This window comes from Musca vetustissima, unplaced genomic scaffold (genome assembly GCF_032173495.1).
Source record: "Musca vetustissima isolate MV318-11 ecotype Yass unplaced genomic scaffold, APGP_CSIRO_Mvet_v1 utg320, whole genome shotgun sequence".
Classification (NCBI taxonomy): domain Eukaryota; kingdom Metazoa; phylum Arthropoda; class Insecta; order Diptera; family Muscidae; genus Musca; species Musca vetustissima.
Genome location: NW_026875384.1, coordinates 312,332 through 338,707, shown reverse-complemented (window position 1 = coordinate 338,707; position 26,376 = coordinate 312,332). Strand labels below are relative to the sequence as shown.

General features: G+C 34.0%; 2 protein-coding genes across 4 annotated transcripts in view; one reads left to right on the top strand and one right to left on the bottom strand.

Moving 5' to 3' along the window:
- Positions 1-26,376, bottom strand: part of LOC133337840 (small ribosomal subunit protein eS21) — a 378,405-nt gene that overhangs the window by 112,049 nt on the left and 239,980 nt on the right. The gene's annotated exons all lie outside the window — the stretch shown is intronic.
- LOC133337832 (venom dipeptidyl peptidase 4) lies at positions 660-25,034 on the top strand. The gene is made up of 13 exons (XM_061546034.1): positions 660-741; positions 11,525-11,620; positions 12,668-12,782; positions 12,900-12,994; positions 16,156-16,283; positions 16,833-17,044; positions 19,327-19,534; positions 20,051-20,161; positions 20,329-20,452; positions 20,609-20,838; positions 20,909-21,918; positions 21,988-22,292; positions 24,885-25,034. Exons 1-13 carry the CDS (start codon positions 712-714, stop codon positions 24,939-24,941), a joined length of 2,721 nt encoding a protein of 906 aa, XP_061402018.1. The 5' UTR covers positions 660-711; the 3' UTR covers positions 24,942-25,034.

The following is a 26,376-nucleotide window of genomic DNA, read 5'->3' as shown; positions in this document are numbered from 1 at the left end:
GAAAAGTAGTGAATTCTTTGACTACTACGGAGCTTACTTTTCGAGAATATACAGACAGCAGCGACAACAAGAACAGTAACACACATGTATATTTATAATGATGGCAACATACAACAGCAGCAGCAGCACTATTAACCCTAATACAGCTACAACATCATCATTATTATTTGCTGCATAAAAGTTCGGATATGTAGACGACAACAGCTGTTGGTTGTAACAAATTTTTTGCAAGTGGTGGAATTTAAACCCCGCCATAAAATCAGCAGCAGCAACAACAACTACACCATCAATTTGACTTGTAAAAAGAGCCAGATACTTAACACTGAACAAAGGTTGCAAGGACAAGGTCCCACACACACATAAACAAGAAACAACAACTTGGGCCTTCTCCCTCAAAAAAAATATCTGTTTGTACTATTCTACATGTTGGTGCGTCTGACTGTGTGTAATTTTCACTTCAATTAAAATACGGCACAACAAAAAGGAAAAAAATAGCTAAGAAAAAAACAACTAGAAGAAGAATCTAAGGATTTATATTTGCACCAACATATGCAAATTGTCTATCTGTCTGACTGCCTGGCTTACTATTTGGCCCTGCTACTACTCTGCGTCGTCGTGAACGTTGCGGCAATTTGAATAATTTTATTGCCAGAACATCTAGACAATTTTACACTCCGTACCCGCGTCTTTACTTAATAATACACAGACGACATGCCCGAACAGGATAATTACGATGATGAGGTAAATTATTATTTAAGCACTTTTGCATAAAATGTCAAAGTATAATCGCGTAGATAGATCACCGTGAGTGAGAGTGTATATGTAAATTGGGTATGATTTTTTTCGCAGTGCTTGCAAATTAAGGTGATAATATGACGAAAGGTGGAATAAATTAGCAAAACGAATAAAAACAGCAAAATACAAAATTGCATTTGGCCACGGTGTAGTGTGTGTAATTGTGATCCACAAAGAAAAAAAAATTAAGACAAATGCGAAGGCATTTCAACGAAATATAATGAATGCAAAATTGTGGGAAAATCATCTTCAATTTTACACAAAAAAATTGTTGTTTCCTTATAGAGGAATTATTTTATATTTAAAGTTGTAATAATGTCATGGATTCAGACCAAATAAGAATTAAAACAACTCCAATTTAAATACTTAAAGTTTGTCAGATAGTTTCTATAATTTTGTACCGCCAAATCAGAAAGCTTATGATGGTAGAAGAAAACCCTTAGCTGGGTTTATAATTATTAATTTGGGGTTAATTTTTAAATAATGTATATGCTTATCTCGTGAACTATTCGAAATATTGATTTTCACTCTTCAGCAATAATAAGATCTACAAATTTGACTTTGATATAAAATCCAAAAAATAACAACATCATACTCAAAATGACACATCAGTGAAAAACATAAATTTTCGAAGCTTTTTCAAATTCGTTAAGTCGATAGGGATAGTACCGAATATCGAAAAAGGAGTGGAACATTTAATAATAGGATATTTGGTAGGAAAATCTGATAACCCATAGGAAATTGAAAAATCAAATTAGAACGAATTTGCAGGAAAAAAACATGTCCAAGCCTCAAAAATATGATACTCTGCTGTTATGGGGCTTTGGCCATGTTTTCCAGCAAATATAGCACCCGAAAATTTGACCAATCTTGATCATTTTTGATGGGGAAATTTTCTATTCAATGAGAATAAAAAATATATAATTAAGGCTAATTTAGTTGAAGCTCGTGCCTAATCTCCCCAAAAAAACCTTAATTTGGGAGGAATATTTGGCACGTAACGAGAACCTGAGAAGTCAAATTGGAGCCAATTCGCTTAAAAACATTCCCCAAACCCCAATGGGGACTTCCCTAAAAGCTGGACCTATATTAAAAATTTTCAGTAGGAACTTATACTACCATACCACAACCCAAGCTAACAAATTACAACCATTTATGTAGAAACATGTGCCCACCTTCATCAAAATACCGAATATTGGGGGGGTTCTGTTATAAGAGGACTACCCCAAAACATACGCCATTATTGATAATGTCTCGTAAGTTGATCTGATAGCCGGAGTAAATCAAAATTACCAAATTTCAGCTGATTCTGTTGAAAAACTGATCTAAACTCCCAATATACAAATCGGATTTACCGTTATAAGGGGCCTACCCTAAAAACTGGACCAATATCGATAATTTCAAGTAGGAAGATTTGATACCCAATGAAAACCAAACGTTGCAAAATACAGCTATTTCGGTTGAAAACGTATCAAAAATCCACGTACCGAATATTTGGCATTCATGTTATATGGTGGCTATTATAATATCGTGGACCCCATTACCCCTTTGCAATATCAAACATCCTAGGAGTAATATCAATGCCAGTGCTAAATTTCAAAGCTCTATTTGAAATATTGCGATCTATATCGTGATTTCAACCGACAGACATATACTAAGAGACTCCTTTATTCTAAAAATAATTCATTAAGCTTGTTATTATTTTTGCCATATTTTCCTCATCAAATATATTACATAAAAATTTAATATGAAAGGCATCATGAAGATATTTGAAAATTTGAATTTATATTGAAAATCTCTCAATTAATGAGATTGTGGTCATGGGCCAATGAATTATATAACTTATATACGCCCCAAAGGGATGTTTGATACTATGAATTACTTTCTAAGAAATTGGATTGAAGTACTCTTAAAACACTATAAAATTTATAAAAAAAAATATTCTTCATTAGGTTTATTTTGAAAATAATGAATATTTGTAGCATTTAAATTCTGAGAAACACTTGTGACCCATAAATATTAAAAAAATAGTATGTCAACAAAAAAGGTTATTTATTCAAATTTAATTTCTTGGTAAAAAAAAAACATAAAATTGGGACGTATAATAATATTCACACCATCTAAAAGCCATTATCAAAATGTTCAGAGTGACGTGTAGACTTTTAAATTGAATAACAATGCATAACTATGGACGTATGATTAATTCCACAATATATACGACATATACAACAGAATATGTCGTATACATTTTGGCCAAACTGGTTTAATAAGTATTCTTCAGTGTTCTCTCCCCCTTTTTATGTACTTCTTAAAACATTATTGAAACCCCTCAAAACCACAATGCTTATTTAATAAAAAAAACACACTCTTCATTAGTTTTATTTACAAACCAAGGACTATTTTTCGCAATAATTTGTCAAGGATACTCAAGGCAATTTAATTTCATTTCGAAAAAACGGCCCCGGGCCATATTGAGGAGCTAGAAGATTAATTAATATTTTGTAAAGAGCTTCTGGTGTTTTTGTGTACAAAACAAACACAAAATAAATAAAAAACAACAACAAGTATTTGCACATTCTAAGAGTAAGAAGGCGAATATTTGAATACACGGCGTCATTAGCCTAATGAAGTTTTTGGCTTCGCGTTTTTTGTTCTCCTCCGGGTAATTGTATTGCCATCATCAATATTATTTATGCTTGAGCACCTTTGGGCACGGACAGGTGGATTAATGGTTGGATAGACAACAATCAACGTAACGAATTACCGGAAGGCATATTATGGCGATAATAAAACATCGTCAAGGTCTGCACAAACAAATAATTCATATTTATGTACAACAACAAAATTGATGGGAAGTCTTAGTGAAACTACAATTTACTGCTTCTGACTGAGTTTAAACAACAACCCACAAATGACCAAAACCATTTAAATTTTTTAAGGTTCCTCCTACTCAAGAAAATCAATTCATGTTAATGTATAGGAAAAGGGAATCCAACATGGCACTATAATTTCTAATAAAACTTGTTATCTATGTACAATAAAAAAATAAAGCAAAACAAAATTTACATACATACGACACCAAGAGGACATGGCCGGCCACACAGATTACAGAGGTTGGAAGTTGATGTTCTTGCTGTTGTTGTTGTTGACGAAAGCAATTCGTTCCAACCAATAACAATAAAACAAATGTTGACAATTTTGTTTACAGTCGTTTCATGTCTTGTCTTTTTCTCCATTTTTTTGTTTATTGTTTTGAATATTAAGAGGGAAAACGGAATAGCAAAACTAGAAATTCATTGTAATGACTTAACCTCAATTTAGTCATGGAGATTTTAAAGGACAAAAATCAATTTTCACCAAAATATTGTCATTATTTTGAATTATGAAATATTTGAATATTTTTTAGAGGTTTAGGAAGATATGTAGACATAACACAAGGAAAATGTTTATGTCTATAATGTAGATTTTAAAAAAACTAAACTGAAATGTTTTATTTGAATATGGAAAACATTAATATGTACCAATTCTGCACTTCATACACTGGACTAATTGCGTATACATTATGTCAAGACCCATACGCACCGAAGAATTATGTTATACTAAGTATTTTTCAGTGTTGTCTTTTTAAATATTTATTGTTTTTAATATTAGGAGGTAAAACAGAACAGCAAAACTTGAAATTCATTGTAATGACTTAACCTCAATTTAGTCATGGAGATTTGTAAGGGACACAAATCAATTTTCACTAAAATATTGTCATTATTTTGAGTGACGAAATATGTAGGAGTTCATGAGGAAGATATGTATGCATATAATGTAGATTAAAAAAACTTTGGTGAAATGTTATCTTTCAATATGGAAAAATATAAAATGTACCGATTCTGCATTTTCAACACTGCACTTTATGCCAATACTCATACGCACCGAATAAATAGGTTATACAATGTATTATTTTTAAATATTATTGCGCATTCTTCAATTATTCAAGGTAACTGCAAAACCCAGCAAATTTAGGTCCAACGTATGACAAATTATGGTTTTAAAAAACTACAAAACTATATTTTCCAAATATTGGTCGAAATATATTGATCGTCATACCCAACTGCCTGAGTCGATCTAGACATGTGTGTCCGTCCGTCCGTTTGTCCATTATCATTGGTAAACACGATGCTAACCAATGTTATGGACCAATCGTCACGAAATTCTGCATGACGGATGAGTTCTGGCCAAAGATGATCCCAATTGTTTTTGGTAATGATTGGCAAAAATTAAGGGGGTGACTTGAACCAAAAACGTGATTTTACACCACTAGAGGATGGAAATGTCGCGCTGACCACTTTTACATTTTACATGAAGTTCCGGTTATTGTCAAGGACGACGCCTGTAATTTTCGGAGGTGCTGAGAAGGGTGCAAACGGCTGTTTAGATGATGATCGGCTAATATTCCAAGGGCTAAATCAACCAAAACCTAAAGTGGCCAAATTTTTATTTTATGGCGTAAATATTCACCTCGGGAAAACAAGATTTGGAAAATATGCCAGGGTTCGAAAGTGGAGCGATTATAGGTCAACATAATCGGGAAAGAGGGTGCAAATATGCGAAATATTGCTCAGGATCAGAATATAGAACCGCAGAAAGTTAGAATTCCGTAGTCCGACTATACTGCTCCGCTCACTAATATTAAATTTTATTTTGAGGTGGAATAGTCTCCTGGAAATCTGTCTTGCATCTCTAACATCGGAACTAAGAATGTAAAGATATCTTTCGAAGTAGTCATCAAAAAATAAAAGATTTCCGCTTATGAATGTTTCGTGTAATCAAGAATTTCAGTAAGGTATTGTTCCTAGAATAATGTGGCAGGATGGATTTGTAGTCCAAATAAACCCGTGCAGGTCCACAACCCTGATTTAAACATAAAATACTAATAATGAAGTTTTTTAACAAAATGAAGACCAAATTACGTCTTGGGTGTGCCAAATTCCTACTTATTGCTTGAAATAAATCTGATTTTTTTTCCTCCTTGAAATTTCGAATCTCTCTTGTTGTTAAGATTTCATTTCACTGATAACATTTTATTATATTTTCTAAAATGAAAATTCTTCATGATTCATAAAAATGTAGCTGAAAACATTTTTATAGTCTTGTTTTCATTTCATTCGTTTAAAAATAAATTTAAATGTAAGCGGATAGTAAAATGAAATGTTAAATAGCTTAGAAAATTATCCACATTTCAAAATCAAAGTTGAATCATATCAAAGTGGTTGTGTAATAGAGAAGAAATCATCGGATCCTCTTTGTTGTGTTTTCTCCTATTCGTTTGTGAAATGTGTATAGAGGAAAAACACCGGAACATTGGGCTTTTCCTATTCCTCCCATGAAATGCTTATTAAAATATTTTATATCATACAATTTGCTTTTTTTTCTTCATCTCCTTCATTCTCACTGTAGTAGAATCTATTTCATTATTATGAATTTGTTTTAAATATTTGCAAAACAAGAAAGAAAATTGCCATTGTAATTAGAGAAATTATGATAATATCTTTGTTGTTGCTGTTGCTCTTGTCGTTGTCGACAAAACATTGAATGTCCTTTGTCCTTGGGCTTTGATAATTTACAAGCCATTAAGCTAATGCAGAATATTTGCTTATGCTTTCGTTTTGTTTGTTTCCTGTACTTCTTGTATTTCTGGTAATTTGTCATAATTTTTATTTCATTAAATCCCTGACTTAATAAAAATAATAATTATACGCATTATCAACAAAATAATAATACGCATTTTTATGGAAATATTATTCCATGCGTATACATAATATTAATTGAGATATATTAAGTATACGCCATATCTACCATGCATTTCAATTGAAATAAATGATTATTTTTAATGGCAGCAATTTTCAATCCAGTTGTATTTTATTTCTTTGCTATTCCTTGTAATATTTCAATGTTGTTGTTGTTTGGATTTTCTTTTCTTCCGACAAACAAAGGCTTAACTGTTACACCCATACAATTCGTCTTTATTTGCATATTTGATATTGATGAGGCGTTTATCATAGCTCATCCTTTCCCGGTGGTTAACATATGAACCCTTTCAATGTCATACCACTCTTGAAATATGTTTCAAAAAAAAAATTTCAAATCCTTTGATATCAAACACTTCACAAAAAAGTTCTCTTTGGTTTTTTGGTAATACCATACAAAGGGTAGAGTTAGATGAAACTTTGCCAGCTGTTATTTTAATCTGGCAAAAAGTTTTTTGTTCTTCTTTTCCCTTTCACATGGAAAACAAAACCATCAAGAATATGGATTAGTAGTAGTAGTGTTGTGGCAATGGCAATCGCTCGTTTGCAGCTCTGTTTTTCTCCTCTTCTTCTTATTGGGTTGGCTCACAAACCACAAAGTGTTTGTGGTTTTCATTTCAAGTTTTAAAGTTTATTTATATTTCTGTTGTTTTATTTGCCAACGAAATTCAATACGCTTACCACACCAAATACACGCACATACACACACATACCAACACAATCAACAGACAAAAGCCATAAAGTTGAATTCTTTGAAAAGGAAGTCATTTAAATGAGAATACAAAATGGTTTCTTTTTTGAAAAAAAAAACATCTTTTATGTTTTATTTTGAGAAGAAGAAAAAAAATCCCATTATTAAAAACTATTTTGTAAACTAGTCTTGAAGAAAAATGCAAATTTGTGATTTAATTAAATTGAATAGGAATGATAAACTATTCAAGGAGAAAATAATGCTGATGGATGAAACAATGAGTGTTCGGAATTGTAAAACAAGAGAACACAGTAATCTTTTGATATTTAAATTGAAAATCAAATAAAAATATTTTTCAATATTGAAAACAAAACAAAGGAAGTAAGGATAGTTCAAAAGTCGGACGAGGCCGACTATATAATACCCTTCACCACTTTGGGTACATACAAGAGATGATAATATATAAAATATCCTATAGATAGAACAGACATATCATCTTTAGCGGACATTTGATATGAAGTCGGGCGAAATAAAATTTGTGATCTATTAAAAACGCCATGCACATACCATTCTCATACCTGTTCCACAATCGATTAATCGATTCGCAAACTGTTGAGACGACTAAATAAGATTAAACTAGGATTCAAAAAATAAAAAATACGTATTCAAGAAGTCCAAAATATTTTTCTGAATATTTTGCTGTAGAGAAAGTTATTTTTGAGCTTTGAAAAAATCAAGAATTGGGAGAGCTGTAAAAAGGTCAATAACTTCGAGATTAGGAGTTGTGTTTCAGAAAACTAATTCAAAAATGTTCCGTTAAAATTTCAAAAACATTTGAAGGTATTGTTGTATTTGCCCCCACCCATAATCGTTGTCTACTTGAGAAATATTTCTTTAGATACGCCCATAGGCGTGGTTTATTTAAATAACATTTCTTAAGATCCATTTCTCAACCTCCACTCATTACAGACGTGACATATATTTCTCAAGTTCCGCATATTGGCATATCTATTACAAAGGCCGTGATTTAATACTTAAACACATAGGCGGGCTTTGATTTGAAACTATCATTAAATATATTCAAACCTAGATGTGGATTTTTAAAACTTTTTTAAAGACAGCTTGAAGGTGATCTTTTAAAAATATTTTGCAAAGTTTTTGTTTCCGAAAAATAATATTAGACATGCCATTTAAAATCACGTTTCCACTTATCCTTGTATTACTTTGAACCAATTGACAGCAAACGATCTTGTAATGAAAACTCATTGTGCTGAAAATCAAGATATTCGAAAAATACCACTAAACGCATTCGAAACCAAATACTGTCCACTAATCGGCCAGAAAAAAATAGCCCCCACACTTTTCACAACAAAAAAGAAAGACAAGCACTAAACGAGGACAACAAAATAAAAACAACACTTTCGTTTCATCCACAAGGCAAACTCACACGCACACACACACCCACCGTTACCTACATATGTCATTGTCATCTCGTGCAATGCCGTTAACTGGCATCGTTCTGTCACGTGTATACTTCTGTTGTAAGTAAACCGATCAAGTGGCTGTGTAATGACACGGCTCAAGTGCCATGATGACATCTACTCACTGTGAAGACAATAACACAAGGACCAGAGACGGACGAAATAGAAGACACATCTTGGAAACCTCCACAACATATGTCGATGGGCACTAGCCCTCTGGCAAACTGTTGTTAGGTGGGTGTGAGTGTCTACGTGAGTGTGTTTGGGTTTGTGACTGCCAGCAAAAGGAAGACCTTGAAGGAAATTGTCATTTAAGTCCTTCATATTTTTCTACAACTGCTGCTGCTGGTACTACTACTAAGCTATGATTACGTTTTTGTTGTTTGGTTGTTGTTATTTTTTTGTCATTTAACGAAAACGACTAGGCAAAAGCAAGAAGACAATGTCATTGACAACCACTACACATGAGTGAGTGAGTAGGTGAGCGAGATACCAAATAGAGGCACTCGTATGCATGAAATGCAGTTAATAATTTTTTTCCTCTCAAGTTCTACAACTAGCCAACAATTGTTTGATATCCTTGAAAGCCGTAGAAAGGAAAGATAAAAGTTTCCGCTTGTAACAAGCATGGATGGCGGGGAACTATGACAAGGATGCAATGCAATTCAATTAAAAAATATATTTATTAAAAAGTTTACATGCGTTTATATGAGAAGCAGGACAGTACAGAAAAAGATCGCTAGATAGCGTTGACCTTAAGTGCGGAAATGAACACAACCAAAAATTAGATATTTGGTTGCATAAGTCATAGTTAAGATTTCTAGGCATATATATAACTAGTTTATAGCCACCTTTATAACAAAACTCTAATTTTTTGCCACTATCCTAAATATAATTAAAAAAAAAACCATGAGAAAAAAATTACTTTATTCCATCCTCTGCCTCTCTGAAAGGACATTATTAATAATCTCAAATAAAATAAAAAATATAATTTAAAGACTATTAAGTCCTCCCCACTCCCCTAACTTATTTCCTCATTGGCACAAAGACAACCGCCTAAAATGGTGTACTTAAACTGTAAAAGTGGAGTGGCCAAACAACCGTCATTGGTCTGCTAGTTCGCCATTATCCTCGAAAAAATGGTCATTAGAAAGCAAAATGTTGTCTTTGATGTGATGATGATGATGATGACTGGCACTAACGTTTATGCTGTCTGTCTGTTGTATGTGAGAGTGGGTGTATAAAGACAAATAAGCAAAAAAAAACTAAAGGACTTTTTAAGCGACTTATTATTTACACTCTTTTGAAATAAATGAAATTAAACTACAGTCAATTGAAGTGACCTTAAATGCTTTGAACTAAAATGTGGCAATTTACTCTCTTACTTTTAATGATTATTGATATATTTTATTTAAAATTTTAGAAAAAATTTAATTTCTGTTTCAATAACATGATAAATATAAATATATTTAATGCTATTAACAGCAAACAAAATAAGTGTCAGGCTTTAACTTTGAGAGACAAGTAGTATCACCAAATCGAAAAGTGGCTACCCTATTTCGCCAATGGTCTCACGAATTCTATTTTTGAAGTCTTGAACCAAACAGTCACACTTTGAGGATGGAGAAGATTCCCAAAAATAACTCTAGGGTTTTCCGAAGTAAATACTTTAAGTTGGGCCTCGCTGTAACTAAAATCAGTCGAACATCAATATGGAAACTATGGAAATATGACTAATTAAATCACATTGGTTGGAAAATATGTGTAGGACCCATCAAGTCCCTAACATTATACAGGACATTAGATGTGTCTATTTCTAGAAAACTTGGCACTCGTTAGGCTATTCTAACATTATTACGTCGAGCAAAATTTTGTGCCAATAGACATAAATTTTATCTCTTTGGTACAGCATTTATATAACATCTGACGAACATATGTATGGAAGATGTATCTAAATCTGAACCGATTTTCCCCCATTTCAATAGGTTACTTTTATGGGGCAAATAAATGATTTGTGCCAAATTTCATCCCATTCGGATAATAAATGCGACCTGCACTTTGTATACAATTTAACATGGACAGACGGACATGCAAGAATCGACTCAGAAAGTGATACTATGCATATTCTCAAATGGAACCGCGGGTCTATCTCTGCGGGTCTATCTCTGCAGACCGCGGGTCTGCCTGTTACAAACATATGCACAAATATATAATACCCTGTACCACAGTTTGGTAAAGGATATAAGGAGCTAATCCGGTGATTCGTCACATGTTATTCCAGCCTCAATTTGGTCGACTTGTAAATTTATGTAGCGTCATTGGTATACATGAAATCAGATGAAACTATATACAGAAGATAACTTTCTATGTTTAGGGTTTCTCACCGATTTAGAAATCTGTATCGCCACAATGAACTATAGTCACATCCAATGTCAGCACGTTTGAATTGTATTCATTTTCTCTCACAATTTTTTTTTCATTTTGTAAAACCTCCCAGAATAAATATGGATTAGAATCGCAATTAACTTTTTACAACCCAAAAGAGTCCTTTACTTTCAAATTTTCAAAAATTATTGTTAAAATTTCTTGCAGAAATATTTTATCGCTACTCAATACTACGACTGAAAAGTCTTAGGAAATAACTATTCTTCCTTTATATTATAAATTGTATTTAACAATATTAAACTGTAATTACAACTAAACTAATTTAATTTTATTTTATCCTCCCTTTTTTCTCTTGGCATCCATCACCAAAACAGCTGGTTTCCAGTAATCCAAATCAACGGAATTGGCGTGGGATACTTATTGCCTTGCTGGTCATAACAATAGTTTTAGCTTTAATTGTAACATCTGTGGTGAGTATGGCAAACAATGGTTTATTTTTATTTTTGGAAAATCCCCATCACATTGCAACAAACCACCTCCCCCCTATACACAAGCCTTGGTTTCCGTCACGGAATGTCTCAAAATCACAACGAAAAATCCACACAACCCAAATACCCCTCACTGAAAAATCCCCAGAAAAAAAATAACAAACAACTAAGAAAAAATGAATTGGATATCGAACGTAAAAGAAATGTTTTGACATACATAACTGCATGTCAATCGTGTGTCACAACATTAAGATCGGTCGAAAACATAAATAAACTTGAGAAAAAAGCCTAATCAAAATATATGTATAAATGAAGATTAAAAAATAAGCAAAACAGAATCCTTTACTTTTTGGTCGTAAACTTTATGTGTGCCTTTTTTGTCTTTTTTCCTTTTTTCTTGTTGTTTCTTTGTAATGTAACTCTGTATGTGGATGTAATTGTAATTGTACATGTGTGTGTGTGCGTGCGTGTGTAATCTTAAATTATTTCCGGTTGCCGGTTTTGCGTATGTGTGTGTCTGTGTGTGCGTCGTCATCTCTGCCTGTGTGAATGTTTTCATTTTTGTGTAACATTTTCTTTATTCGTCTTCTTCTTCATTTTTGTTTGTATGTATGTACGATATATAATTCTGAAATTGGTTAAACAAAAAACTTGATTTCATTTGAACTTCTTTTTGTTTGGGATTCCTACTGTGTACATTCTTCTTTATTTTTTTGGGAATCTAATTTTGTTGCTTATCCTTTCGTATCGATGTGTGGCACTTACATTATGTTTTTGTTTATTTTCAATTCTTTCTTTCTTTCTTTCTTCTTTTTTTTGTATCTAACTTTTTCTTAATCCTTTTTTATTATCCGTCTTACAATTGGCGTTGTCGAAAATTGTTGTTCTGTCTTCTGGGTTATTCTACTTCTTCTCCTTTGTGTGTGTTTTTTGTTTTATTTTGTTTGTTTGTATTTCTTTGATTTGTTTGTGTTGTTTTTGTGGATTATGAATAGAAAACATCATATAAAATTCTTGCTTTTATACAAGGTACTGCTCACCCCACCCGACGAGGGTCCTAGAGTCAAAGGCCAGCGTCTCAAGTTACAGGAAATCGTTGATGGCGCATTTATGCCTCAGAAATCCAATGGCACCTGGATAAATGGTAAGTGTAAATCTGTCTTATACCTATATAGCGTTAAATCAATAATAATTTATCACAGAATGAAACCTTTGGACTCATTATTCATTTGTTTATCCATTTTTTGTTTTCATTCAACAGAAGAAGAATTCCTTTATCAGGACCATTGGGGACGCATTTGTCTTTTGAATGTTGCCAATCTAACAGAACGTGTCTTAATGTCAAATGTTACATTTGTAAGTTACTTCCCGACTTGACTTTGTCATTGCCACTTAGACTTGTAGTTGATTTTATTTTTTTATCATTCATCTTCATGAGGAACAAAAATCCATTACCATCGCCCAGTGTTCACACGCATTGATCTAACATAGTCGGTGCCAACGCAACTTCTATGCCCACCATTACAGATATTTATCATTTTATACCCATAACATCATCCATTAAGTCCTGTTCTGTTCATTGTAGCTTCTTTTATGACTTTCCTTAAAAAAAGTATTATTTATATTTACGACTTGTTTTCTACTTTATGTTGAATTCAATTTTTATGTTTGTTGTTATGGATATTTTATGGGATATTTAATAAATTGAAAAGTTTATTTTCTGAATATAGGTTAGGGAGATTTTTTACTGGGTGACTTCATAAATTATTAAACAAAGTCCAACATCGGGAAAAAGGGACATTGTGCATAGGATATATGACGAACTATTTAATAATATCACCATAATTATACATAAATAGAACAAGGAATGATCAGATTTTATAACAAAGATATAAAGATTTTAGGTTATTGAAGTCTCCATATTCATATAGAAACAATAAATTAACAACCGTATCGAATCCGAATTTTGCTTTATCCAGAAATAAATCAAATCGGAGTAAAATTTACTTACTACAAAAAATTGTATACAACAACAGCTTGTCAAATGATAGACGCCAAATTTTTCGCTCCAAGCTGAGAATTTATAAATCAAATATGAGGTTTATAAACGTTTTCATCACAAACATTCTCATACACATTTTCCAGAATATTTCCATTTTATTTCAAATACATGTACATGTACGAACACAAATACATACACACATTCGAGATGACATCAATATTTGACATCCTTCCTTAAAGTTTGTAAGTAAATATTTGAACACTTCTTCCGACTCTTATGACTATACTATATATATGTGGATGTACACATATATATTTTTTCAATTTAACTTTTTAACATTTGTTAAAGTTGTTCTCTTTTTATTTATTGTACACTAACACATATACACACATGAGTACACACACTCACGTAAATGTCATCCTTAACATGTTATTTTTTGCTATTTGGTAATCGTTCATTAAAATATGATAGCTCCCTTTACACATTGTCAATGTAAAGAAAGATGTGAGAGGGTAGAGGAGGGGAAATAAATGAAACCATTGCCAAAAGCAATTTCAATTCTAGTAATATTCTCAGAAATATTAAACAGTAAACTATCGAAGGTAAATCATTAAATAAAAAATAAAGATGCGAAACATAACAAGCTTTATGAATATTTATTAGAGTATTTATATGTTGTAGACAATTTGGACTCTAGAGGTAGGTTCCAAAAAAAATAAAAACAAATATGTTTTTTAATCAGATAACTGATAACATATTGATCGAATTTCCATCTGCGAAGCCTTGGCCAAACGGAATGAGATTGACCCATTTCTTAAACGGATGTTGGCTGGAGATGAGAAATTGATCACATACGATAACCCTGTGCGAAAACGATCGTGGTCAATAACGGTGAAGCGCCTCAAACGGTGGCCAAACCAGGACTAACGGTCAGAAAGGTTCTGCTATGCAATTGGAAGAACTGGAATGGGATTATTCATTATGAGTTGCTTCCATGCGGCCACACGCTAAATTCTGATCTCTACTGTCAACAACTGGACCGTTTGAAGATAGAACTTGACCAAAAACGGCCAGAATTGGACAACAGGAGGCCGCTGGGAGCTTGGTTGGAAAGTTCTTATGCACATTTCTTATACAGTTTGAACTTGGCACCAATTGATTATCATCTTTTTCTTGCATTGCAAAATTTCTGTAATGATAAAAAATTGGTATCTAGGGAGGACAAAAACAAATAGAGTTTTTTGCAAATAGAAACCAGGACTTCTATGAGAGAGACATTATGAAGTTACCTTTAAAATGACAACATATCATACACCCAAAAGACGCATATATGACCCAAATCGGGAATTCCGAAGCATGTTAAATAAAGTCGTATAGTTCATATGAAAATAATGGGATTTTTTCCTAACCTAATATTTTATGTCCGGATAACTAAAAGTACCTATCTATCTTCAAACCGATCTCCATAAAAACCAATAAATTCCTTTGGAATGTAGACTAACAGCGTTTTAGTTTGTGTTTAATTCTGTGTCAAATCATTAATATGCGATTTCGTTAACATTTTTATCGCAGATATGTAAATTTATATTAAGGAGACCTTCATTCTCGATCGAGATTTTTTTTAGATTTTTAAGTGGCTGGCAGTTTTGGAGTTATAGTGCCAGCCATTCGTAAAACACTGTTTCGAGAAAGAATGAAAATGTTTTTATATCGACACTGAATTTTTGTGTTCAAAAGAGAGCCATTTACTTTTTAGATTCCGAGGACTTGCTTGTCACAAAGCAATAGCAATCTTTCATATATTCCTAATTTCTACCACAAAACAAATATTATAATTTCTTTTCGTGAAAAATTCCCAATACATCATTAATATCCAACTCCAATAAATTCGACATGTCATGTAGTAAGCATCCCTATTTTGGTAACCATTGGCACCAATGTACAGCAATCATTCAAAATAACCTAATATCCTGAAATTAGGGAGAATTTTACAAATATATCCTTAAAACGCCAAACACGTTTTCTTTTCATAAAAAATCCTCACAACATCCTTTATATCAACCTCCAATAAAATCGACATGTCATGTAATAAGCCGCCCTATTGTTGGAGTTATTTGCTATTTTAATAAGTTTATTTTACATCAAATCATCCCTCCATTATCTTGCGAACATTAGCATAAATTAGTCAAACACATGCTGGTTTTATCCCACAATTTTTGTTGTTATTAATTTTGTATTGTAGTTTCCGCCTTCCTACACACACATACACGTTCACCCCCAGCCATATCATTCTTTTTTAGCAATTATCTTTCTATTCAATTCATTATGCTACTACTCACCATGATGATTATCATCATTAATATTGTATTTGTTTTCAACCAACTGACTAAGTTGCCTATTTTTGGCAAAAGAAGCATCCTTTATGTCTGATTATGCCACATTGTGGTCTTTCTGTGTCTATTTTCTTCTTCTCACTCTCTCCTTTGTTTGTGTTTTCTTTTTCTTTTCTACATAGAAAACTTTAGCGCCGTATTCATTTAGCATTTCGGCGGATAAACGATATTTGATGGTGTCGCAGAATGTTATCAAATTATTCCGTCACTCATTTTTGGCTCAGTACACACTGTTTGACATTCAAACGAGGTGAGTAGCAACAACAACAAAAGCAACAATGGCAATGTAAAGAACTTCATCAATTACAAGAACAAGCATGCAATGAATGAAATGAAGTGACAAGGCAGTTAATTTAATTAAACGAGGATTGAATGATGATGGTGATGATGCTGCAAACCTCGTATTAACAATAATGATGAAGATGACGTTGTGGACCATCATTATTACCATCCTTGTGCCCGGGATGAAAGAAGCTATTGATGCCACATCACATTAATATTTTGTTACACTTTGTCACTTTGACGAAGAAAGCTTTCAACTTTTCATGGGTAAATGTTGGCTGACATACAGCTTGCATTTATCCCAATGCCAGCCAAAGAGCAGAACTGACAGCTTAACTACCTTTTGACTTGACTTTATTATGCAATTTCACACTTGGCGAAATCTCGAAAGACACTACATTATAACCCAGACCCTGTTCTCTATTTATTTTCCGTTCTATTTCTGTTTTAATGTCGCCTCGTGCTCCCGCGACTGCTGCTGTTGTTCCTGCTCCTGCCTGCCCCCAATCACCATCAGTGAAAGTATCAAATTGAAAATCGATGGCAGTGACGATGAATGGCCCTATTTGCACTTCGCTCGTTTTACGCCCCACAACAATGCCATCGTTCTAGTTTACAATTACGACATTTACTACTGCCAGGGGGCGCGGTCACAATTTGTTCATCGTATAACTCGCGATGCCATACCGGGTGTTGTCTTCAATGGCATACCCGACTGGCTGTATGAAGGTAAGTTGCAAGACAAAATAATGTGGTTACAGACTGGCAGTCTGGTTGGTTGTTGGGTTACAGGGTGGTTGGTTAGAATGCTGATTGCAACAGTAATAATGCACTGTTGCCCATGACGGTGGCTGACAGTTGTCTCTTAAGAAAATTGATTTCAAATTGAATTTCCTGTTTGTGTTGGCATACACTTTTCAAACTCTATTAGCACTCTAAATGGAATAATAAAGAAATAAAAAGGCTAGACAGTAGTGACGAAATAAAAGGTTTCCTTTATTTTCCAAAACAGTTTATATAGCTGGGGAATCCTCATCCATTCTCAAAACATGAGCTAGCCAACGTAGACGCTGCAGCTCGATACGTGTGACTATATCGATGTCCGGCATGTGTTCGTCATGCCAAATTGTACTAATCAGTTGGTGCATGCTCCTGATCAGCGTCTGAGCACCGGCTTTGAATAGTCCGGCTGGTAATCCATCGGCACCTGTTGCTTCCTTATTCTTCCAGACGATTAATTGCTATTCTGAGCTTATCATGGCTAGGTGGTATACAATTTATATCGCGATCTCTAATCGTATATCTTCTTCACCGTTACTATTTGATACCAGAAGCTTTGCAAAATGCCCCTACCAGATCCTGAACACGCTATCTGTGTCTGTCACAAAGTCGCCTTCTTCATCCCTACATGAGGATATGGTGTTTAACTTGTTGGTGAAATTTCCGGACTTCATCCTGACTCCTGTACATCCCGATTTGCTCACGCTGACGTTTTTCTTATTCCTTCGTAGTTTATTTTTATTTTTTTTTTTTGAAAATACGTTTCTCCTCTTCTCACCATAATTCTCTCTCACATTGCGCGTTGCTACTGACACCCAATAACATATTTTTATACCCGCACATCAAAAAATGGGTAGTCGATGATGTATTCAAACTGTCTCAATGGGAGTGAAAAGTGGCTTCGACAATTGTTTTGAAAGAGGAGAATACTTAAAAATTAATAACACTGTGCTACAAAATAACAAACAATATTTTTTCAGGGGTTCTAATGTACCAATTCTGTTTAGTTGGAGTCCCTGGATCACGAAAATACCTTTGGTTTTTCTGGGTCACTTCGAAAATTAATTTTATAACGGTAAATATAGAGAAAAACGTGGTTTCATGAATTTTCCATTTGAAACTTGAATAACTTATTTACTTTATAACGGATTTATATTATTCTTTTTTTCTTTCGAAGAGTACAATTTTTCCTTTCAAACAAGATATATATTTGGTAAATCGGTTTAGTATTGGCTGAGTTACAGCGGTTGAAATGTGAAAAAATACGCATAAAATGACAAAATTTATTTTTCTTCGGACTGTACGATGAAATTATGATATCAAGCCATATAAGTTTTATTATATTACGGGGAAGAAAATTAAATTAGCTTTCGAAAATGATAAAAATCAAAAAAATCGGTTAAAAAATGGATGACTTATACACATTTTTGTATTGATTCTATGGATATTCTCTAAAGGAAATATGGGTCTGTATCGTTTCCTGTTAAAAACCGTTATGTTTGTAACAGGCAAAAGGAAACGAGATAGACCCATAGTTTCTTTAGAGAATATGCATAGAATCAATACAAAAATGTGCATAAGTCATCCATTTTTTAACCGATTTTTTTGATTTTTATCATTTTCGAAAGCTAATTAATTTTCTTCCCCGTAATATAATAAAACTTATATGGCTTGATATCATAATTTCATCGTACAGTCCGAAGAAAAATAAATTTTGTCATTTTATGCGTATTTTTCCACATTTCAACCGCTGTAACTCAGCCAATACTCAACCGATTTACCAAATATATATCTTGTTTGAAAGGAGAAATAGTACTCTTCGAAAGAAAAAAAGAATTATATAAATCCGTTATAAAGTAAATAAGTTATTCAAGTTTCAAATGGAAAATCCATGAAACCACGTTTTTTTCTATATTTACCGTTATAAAATTAATTTTCGAAGTGACCCAGAAAAACCAAAGGTATTTTCGTGATCCAGGGACTCCAACTAAACAGAATTGGTACATTAGAACCCCTGAAAAATTTTCGTGTCGCACAGTGTAATTAAACCCTTTTTGATGATAAATATTCGTATTTTTTATTATTAGACCAGAAATGTAGTAGCCACCCGTCAAATAATCAATTGATACCAACCAACCGACCTAAATATCAACTTAATTTTGTTTACATTTCATTTTCGATTTATTTACCTGCTAATAACCTTCCTTCTTCTTTTCCATGTCCTTCTGTAGAAGAAATTCTAAATGCCAATAATGCAATTTGGCTATCACACGATGGCCATATGATGTTGTATGGCTCGTTCAATGATTCGATGGTACAAGAACAACATTTCGCCTGGTATGGGACCACCAGCAGTAATGGTCGCAGTCCATCGACCACCTCTTCAGGTGCTGGCAGTCATCCAAATGCTAATTTATATCCGGAAATACGTTCATTGCGGTAAGTAAGCGAGGGTTTCCGAATAGAAGAGAGCGCGAGAGGGAGATGAGAGGTGGGTGAGGAAGTTTACATATGCCACACAGCTGCCATAGCTTGTAAGGAATTTCATTAAATATTCATTAAGCAGTTGTGTAGTTGTTGTAACTGAACAACAGGATGTACAAGCTTTCAATAAAAGATAACAAGTGTAATAGATAATTTATTAGGAGAAAGAAACGAATTGGGACCACTTGGACTCAAGAGATTAGAAGACAAAAGCAAAAGCAAGCAAAAAACATCGGGTGAAATATCAAAGAATTTTGTTCGGAAATACATCTCAAACTCTTGACGCTATATCAATATCGGTAGTATTGCGAAGATCTGAACCATTTTTTAATAATTTTCGATATTTCAGTTTATTGTTTCTTATTTTATAATGTCATACTGGATTGGGTGGGCTTTTAAAATTTAGATTTTTTAAAAACACCTAAATATTTATTAAATACTACATTTAGTTTTCAAAATTTATATTTTCAGATATCCCAAGCCTGGAACTCAAAATCCAGCTATAACACTTCGAGTGGTTGATCTAAAAGATCCGGAAAAATTACACAGGGATGTTCAGCCGCCAAATATACTTCAAAATGAGTAAGTTTACACCTTCTAAAGACAAACAAAAAATATATATATCCACGGCTCGCTTCAGACCATTCAGTAGCAAAACTAGAGCTATTACAACAACATTACTATAATATTTAAAAAATATTTGTTTTTATTTTTCTTTAATACAATCATGGCTTCCCCAACTCCACCAGAGAGTATTATTTCACCAGCGCCAATTGGGTTAGCGAATCCGAAATCAGTGTGGTATGGCTAAATCGACCACAAAATATTTCCGTTGTAAGCGTATGCAAAGCTCCCATGTTTGTGTGTGTTGAGGTAAGTTTACTTAACCCCTCATCCACCGCCTTGGTGGGGGGGAAATCATTAAATACAACGATAGGGTCGTGCTTGATAATAGCTGCGATGATTATCAAGGCGATAATAGTTCGGCCAGAATATAAAATTGATTTATTTTTTTTTTTGTTTACACAGACACATCGTGTTAGCGGTGATGGTCGTGGCTGGGTCGATACGGTCTCTGTTCCCCTTTTCGCTGCCGATGGTACATCCTACATCTCCATATCACCGTTGCGTGATGGCAATTCGGGATATTTCCGTCATATCGTGCACGTTAATGTGGCCAAAAAGCGTGTCTTACCCCTGACACATGGCCAGTATGAGGTGAAACAACTCCTGCATTGGGATCAAGTTAACAACTGGATGTTAGTATTTAGCCCTAGGTCAGCATAACATTTTATCGTGTCGTTAATAAATGATTTCCCTTTCCATTAGCTATTTCCTTGGTATCCCAGAGAGATTACCCTCCCAACAACATTTGTACAGAGTATCAGCGGTGCCGCCACGCCATGGCTCACCTTTGTTTGCTCCCGAATGTATAACCTGTCCGACACCCAAAAATGCCGATGGTTCGTATAATTACGAGGCCCACACAAAGCCACCACCAAAATTGGTTACCGCCTGGGATGATGATTGGGAAAATTCCGAAGAAACTCCAGCTGTGGCAAGTCCTGCATTACCGTTGGAACAAAAACACCCAAAGGCGGCCAAAATTGCCGAGGCTGCCAGTGAATGTCTGTATCACAATGCCAAATTTCCACCCAGTTATCAGGCGAAATTTGTTCTCATCGATTGTTTGGGTCCTGTGGTGCCCACCTCAAGTATTTACATATTGAATTCTGGCACAACGGAACAGAACGCCAATAGCAATGGTCAGAGCAATGGAAATGCTAAACCACGTCTACCCTTGGAACTGCTGGTGACAATACAAAATAACACCCGGTTAAAGGAGAAAATGGCACGAACTGCCATGCCTCAAGTCAAAACATTCCCCGTTATGATATCTGGAGGCTATCATGCCCAAGTAAGGCTCTATTTGCCACCAGTGCTAAGGGAAGACGAAATAACCAAATATCCAACCATACTGCATGTGTATTCGGGTCCTGGTACCCAATTGGTGACAGATAAATGGCATGTGGATTGGAATACCTATTTGGCGGGAAACAAGGATTACATAGTCATAGAAATTGATGGACGAGGTTCCTCGGGCCAGGGCTATCAATTGTTGCATGAAGTCTACAAACGTTTGGGTACCGTTGAGGTGTCCGATCAACTAGAGGTTAGTGAATATCTGAGGGATAATTTGCATTTCATAGATGGTCGACGTATGGGTGTATGGGGTTGGAGTTATGGTGGTTATACTGCAGCATTGGCCCTGGCGGGAACTCAATCGATTTTCCAGTGTGGCATTAGTGTTAGTCCGGTGACCAATTGGAAATTATATGGTAAGCCAAAATTTCTATGAAAATCTGCAAATCATATACATAGGTAGCGATGTTTAAATTATTTTTCAGACTCCACCTATGCCGAACGATATTTAAGTTTTCCCAATGTCACCGACAACTATAAGGGCTACGAAGAAGGTGATCTCTCCAAATATGTGGACAATTTAAGGGACAAACAATTCCTCTTGATTCATGGCACCGCTGATGACAATGTCCATGTGCAGCAGTCGATGGTGCTGGCGCGAGCTCTCACCAATAAAGGTGTCCTCTATAAACAACAAATTTATCCCGACGAGGGCCATCAGCTGTCAGGTGTTAAACGACATCTTTATCGTTCCATGACTGCTTTCTATGAGGAGTGTTTTAAGAAATTGGTAAGCTAATGACTCTGTTCTCTTCTCCTCTATGTACGAATATTAGAATTTTTGAACACAACCTAATTTGTTCTCAACTATTCGGCTCTTTCTATATATTCTGTATATTATTCCAACATCAATATTTCTTTTCGATATTCAATTCTTTCATATCTTCGCCTAACAAATAACACTCTTCACAACAACTACAACTATATCCAACAACCACTACTAATACTTGTTCAACAATCGCTCACACATTTGACCACTATCACCACCACTCTGTAACACCAACCAACCAATCAATCACAAACGATCGTCAATCGCCATTAATCCTTATAGCTTGATCAGCAGCAGGCTAATCAAACCGATTACTCGGATTTTTTGGACTTTCATAGCTTTTATACATAAATTAATGTTCGTAAACGTAACGTAACCTTGATGTAGCGTAACGTAACGTTCCCGTAAAAGAGCACCATACCCTTATGTACAGTTTCTAACCAAAATAAACAAACCAAACAACTAACATTACCACCAACCAATCAACCAACCTACCACCTACCGAACTTAAAAAAATAATAAAAATAATCCACTGTGTATACAACAAAGTGACCACAATCAACTACCAACACCACCACCATCACGACCACCAATTTAAAAAGGTATCCCAACCAAATACCATCAACAATTGTGTATAGCAAATTAAAGATAATAAATTTATTTATTTCCGTTCAACCAAAACAAAAAATTAAAATTAACAAAAAAAAAAGCTTTAAGGAAAAAATCCAATGTGCATTAATGTTGTTGTTTGCTCTAACGTTTACGTACGATTTTTTGTATGTCTGTCTGAGTGTATCTATGTGTGTGTTATTTTCATATTATTTTTTTATATATACTTTCATTGTTTTATATGTTATAGGTGTTATAATTTAAATGGGCACAGATTGTGTATAAATGTGTGTGTGTGGGGGATTTATATACATGTGAGCATAAAAATATAGGCAGGAAAATTAATGGCTAAATTTCATTTGATCTTTTGGGTATTCGTTATTTGGGAAAAAGAAATTTGAATTATTTAAATACATTTTAGAGGACCCCAGCTACTATTAAAGGAACTAAGTAGGCCTAGAATCGTTGTATAATTTTTTCGACCTAAAGTTGCATTTTCAAAGAGTTTTAAAAGCCACAATGAGGTGGACAAACGTAAATTAGTTAACGATTTAAAATACCAACATTTAAAGACGTTTCGGAGGACTAGCAACTGGATTATTTGAAGATATAACTGGAGGTACAAGGGTTTATAATTGCCCAAAAATATAAAGGTCCCATACGGTTGTTGTTGTTGTTTAATGGTAACGTCATAATGCCTCTCTCATAGAGGTCCTGCTCTCTATTTGCAAAAAACTCTAGTAGTAGATTTTCACAATCCTCCGTAGATGCCAATTTTGTATTATTAAAGAAATTTTGCAATGCAAGAAAAGATGATAATCACTTTGTGTCAAGTCCGGACTGAATTAAAACTTCCCAACCAAGCTCCTGAAGTTTCAGGCGAGTCACTGTATATGTGTGTGGCCTAGCGTTGTCCTGGTGGAACACGACACCCCTCCTGTTGGCCAATTCTGACCGTTTCTGGTAAATTGCTATCTTCAAACGGTCCAGTTGTTGACAGTAGAGATCAGAATTTAGAATTTGGTCATATGAAAGCAACTCATAATAAATAATCCCTTCCCACCAAATGCATAGCAGAACCGTCCTGGTTTGGCCACCGTTTGAGGTGATTCACCGCTCTTTGACCACGATAGTTTTCGGTAGTTAAATTCCATATAAAAAAAATTAATTCTAAAATATATAAAAAAATATAATGACAGACTGATTGACACCTAAATCGCGAGCTACGTATATTTTTAGTCAGTCTCTTCTTTGCCCTCCTAGGGAATCTAGTTTGACATTTATAAACGGACATTTGAACTGCCTATATGAGGTTCGTTGAACAATATTTTTGTATCTTATATTTGTTTTTTTAATTGTCTTTAATTTTTAACACACAAATCAGCCTATTAATGATAACTATTTATGTCGCTGTTTTTAACAACAGGAATAAAGTCACCATTATGTTTTCCAATTTTTAAGAAAATATTAAACTATTTCCGCTACAAACAAATACATTTGCTAAAATTGTTAATATATCTTCTGAGAGCATTCAATTTCACCAGAAAACGCATTTGTTCGTTATTGTAACAGATTTTGTTTTGCATAAATGTGACACTAACACACACACACTTACACACAACATATATGCCTACAATTTTGCTTGATATAAATGCTGCTTCAGATTTTTTCGTTTCAAAATGCCCAACATACATAAAACAATGCAACAAAATAATACAAAAACACATTCCAACTTTCACCTAAACTAAGCAAGAAAAAAAAAACAAAAAATATTTTTCAAAATATCTTAATGTTGTTCTTTTATGTTACAAAAAAAAATAAAAAAAAACAAAACAATGTGCCTGATTTTCTGTGTTCTTAATGGCATACACATACATATATTTTCCATCATTTGGTAATATTTTATGTGTTTTTTCTCTCCCTCCTCCTCCTTCGCCTTTATAGGTCCCACCTGAATCAAAGGCCGGATTGGGAAATGGTGGTGATAATCAACCGCAATAAATCTTTCGATAAGGAACACCATGAGCATGGAGTAAAGAAGGTTGCACCCACCAACAAAACTTCAATTTATTACTGAAATTTGTGTTATAACAAATGAAAAAAACAAAATTTATAAAACAGCATTGGAAAGCTATGAGCCAGCCAGCAAACCAACAACACTTCAAGCAAAATCAAATTTTGAATTGAAATTTATAGAGCTGAAACAAGTAATCAAATCAGAGAAATAGCTATTAGCAGCAACAGCAGCAAGCCAAACACAGCCTCCGCCATTATGTGAATGTGAAAATAAAACAACAAAAAAAAAACACAAAATATGGTTGTGAATATTTTGAACAAGCACCTAAAAATATGCAACAATTAAATGTATACATACACACACATTAACAGCCAATAATAACAACTAAAAGCATGCAATAATGAAAAAAGCTAACAACAACAACAACAGCAACAATAACAACAATTCCCCTGACATTGCAATGCAACCTGATATGAAATGCCATGAAACCTGGAGCTGGTAGTAACAATAACAACAAGAATAGCAGCAGCGACAAGACCGGTAGCAGCTACCACACAACACTTAGGGCAATAACCAAAATGAAAATAACATTAAAAAATCCATTAACATGAATTGAATATTACCACAAAATGTGAACAGTAAAATAATGGCGAACACAAAGCTAAATTCAATTAAAACAATAACCAGGTCAAATACAGTGGTCTGATGTTGCCAAAAACAAAGTTATAATTTTGACAAGGTAATCGAATAATTATTTGTTCATATTTTTCAAAGTTAGTAGAAGGTAAGACATTTCTGGAAGGGCATGTGGAATCCTAGACAAAAATTTGTTGATTCTTTAAGATCTATTGTTTGGCAGTGGACTTACATCACTCTCGGGGTCTGTGGAAAAAAGGATTAAGACAGGTTATTCCATCTATATTTAAAAAAATCAGAAAATTTTAATAAATTACTGACATTTTTCAGTTCTTTCACTCGGTCAGTTCAGAGCTAGCTTTCCAATCGATTGATCCTTCGATCCCTTTTGGTCTAATAGACGGTGGGAAATTGTGATAGACTCTGTGATCCTATTTCTGTTCATACTATTCGTGTTCATTTTATTTAGGATCGAAACCATAGCCTTTTTTCTTTAATTATTGCACCGTTAGGAGAAGAACATTTTGAAAATTGGGAATTATACAGAATTCCCTACCAACTACCACTGAAGTCTAAGTTTGTGCTGATCCATATTCCGTGTCAGGGCAATATTTAGCGATATTTGCACTGTCTTGACCGATTATAGGTCAAAAGTTCCACTTTCTAATCATGGCATATTTTCCAAATCTTGTTTCCCGAGGCTAATATTTAAGCCATAAAATATAAATTTGTTCACTTTAGGTTTGGGTTGATTTAACTCTCTGAATATTGACCGATTATCAT

Coding starts and splice junctions, on each gene's coding strand:
- LOC133337832 (XM_061546034.1), top strand. CDS start 712: ATGCCCGAACAGGATAATTACGATGATGAG. Junction 16,284..16,832: donor CTGTTTGACATTCAAACGAG/GTGAGTAGCAAC, acceptor AATCACCATCAG/TGAAAGTATCAAATTGAAAA. Junction 20,162..20,328: donor CCAAATATACTTCAAAATGA/GTAAGTTTACAC, acceptor CAACTCCACCAG/AGAGTATTATTTCACCAGCG.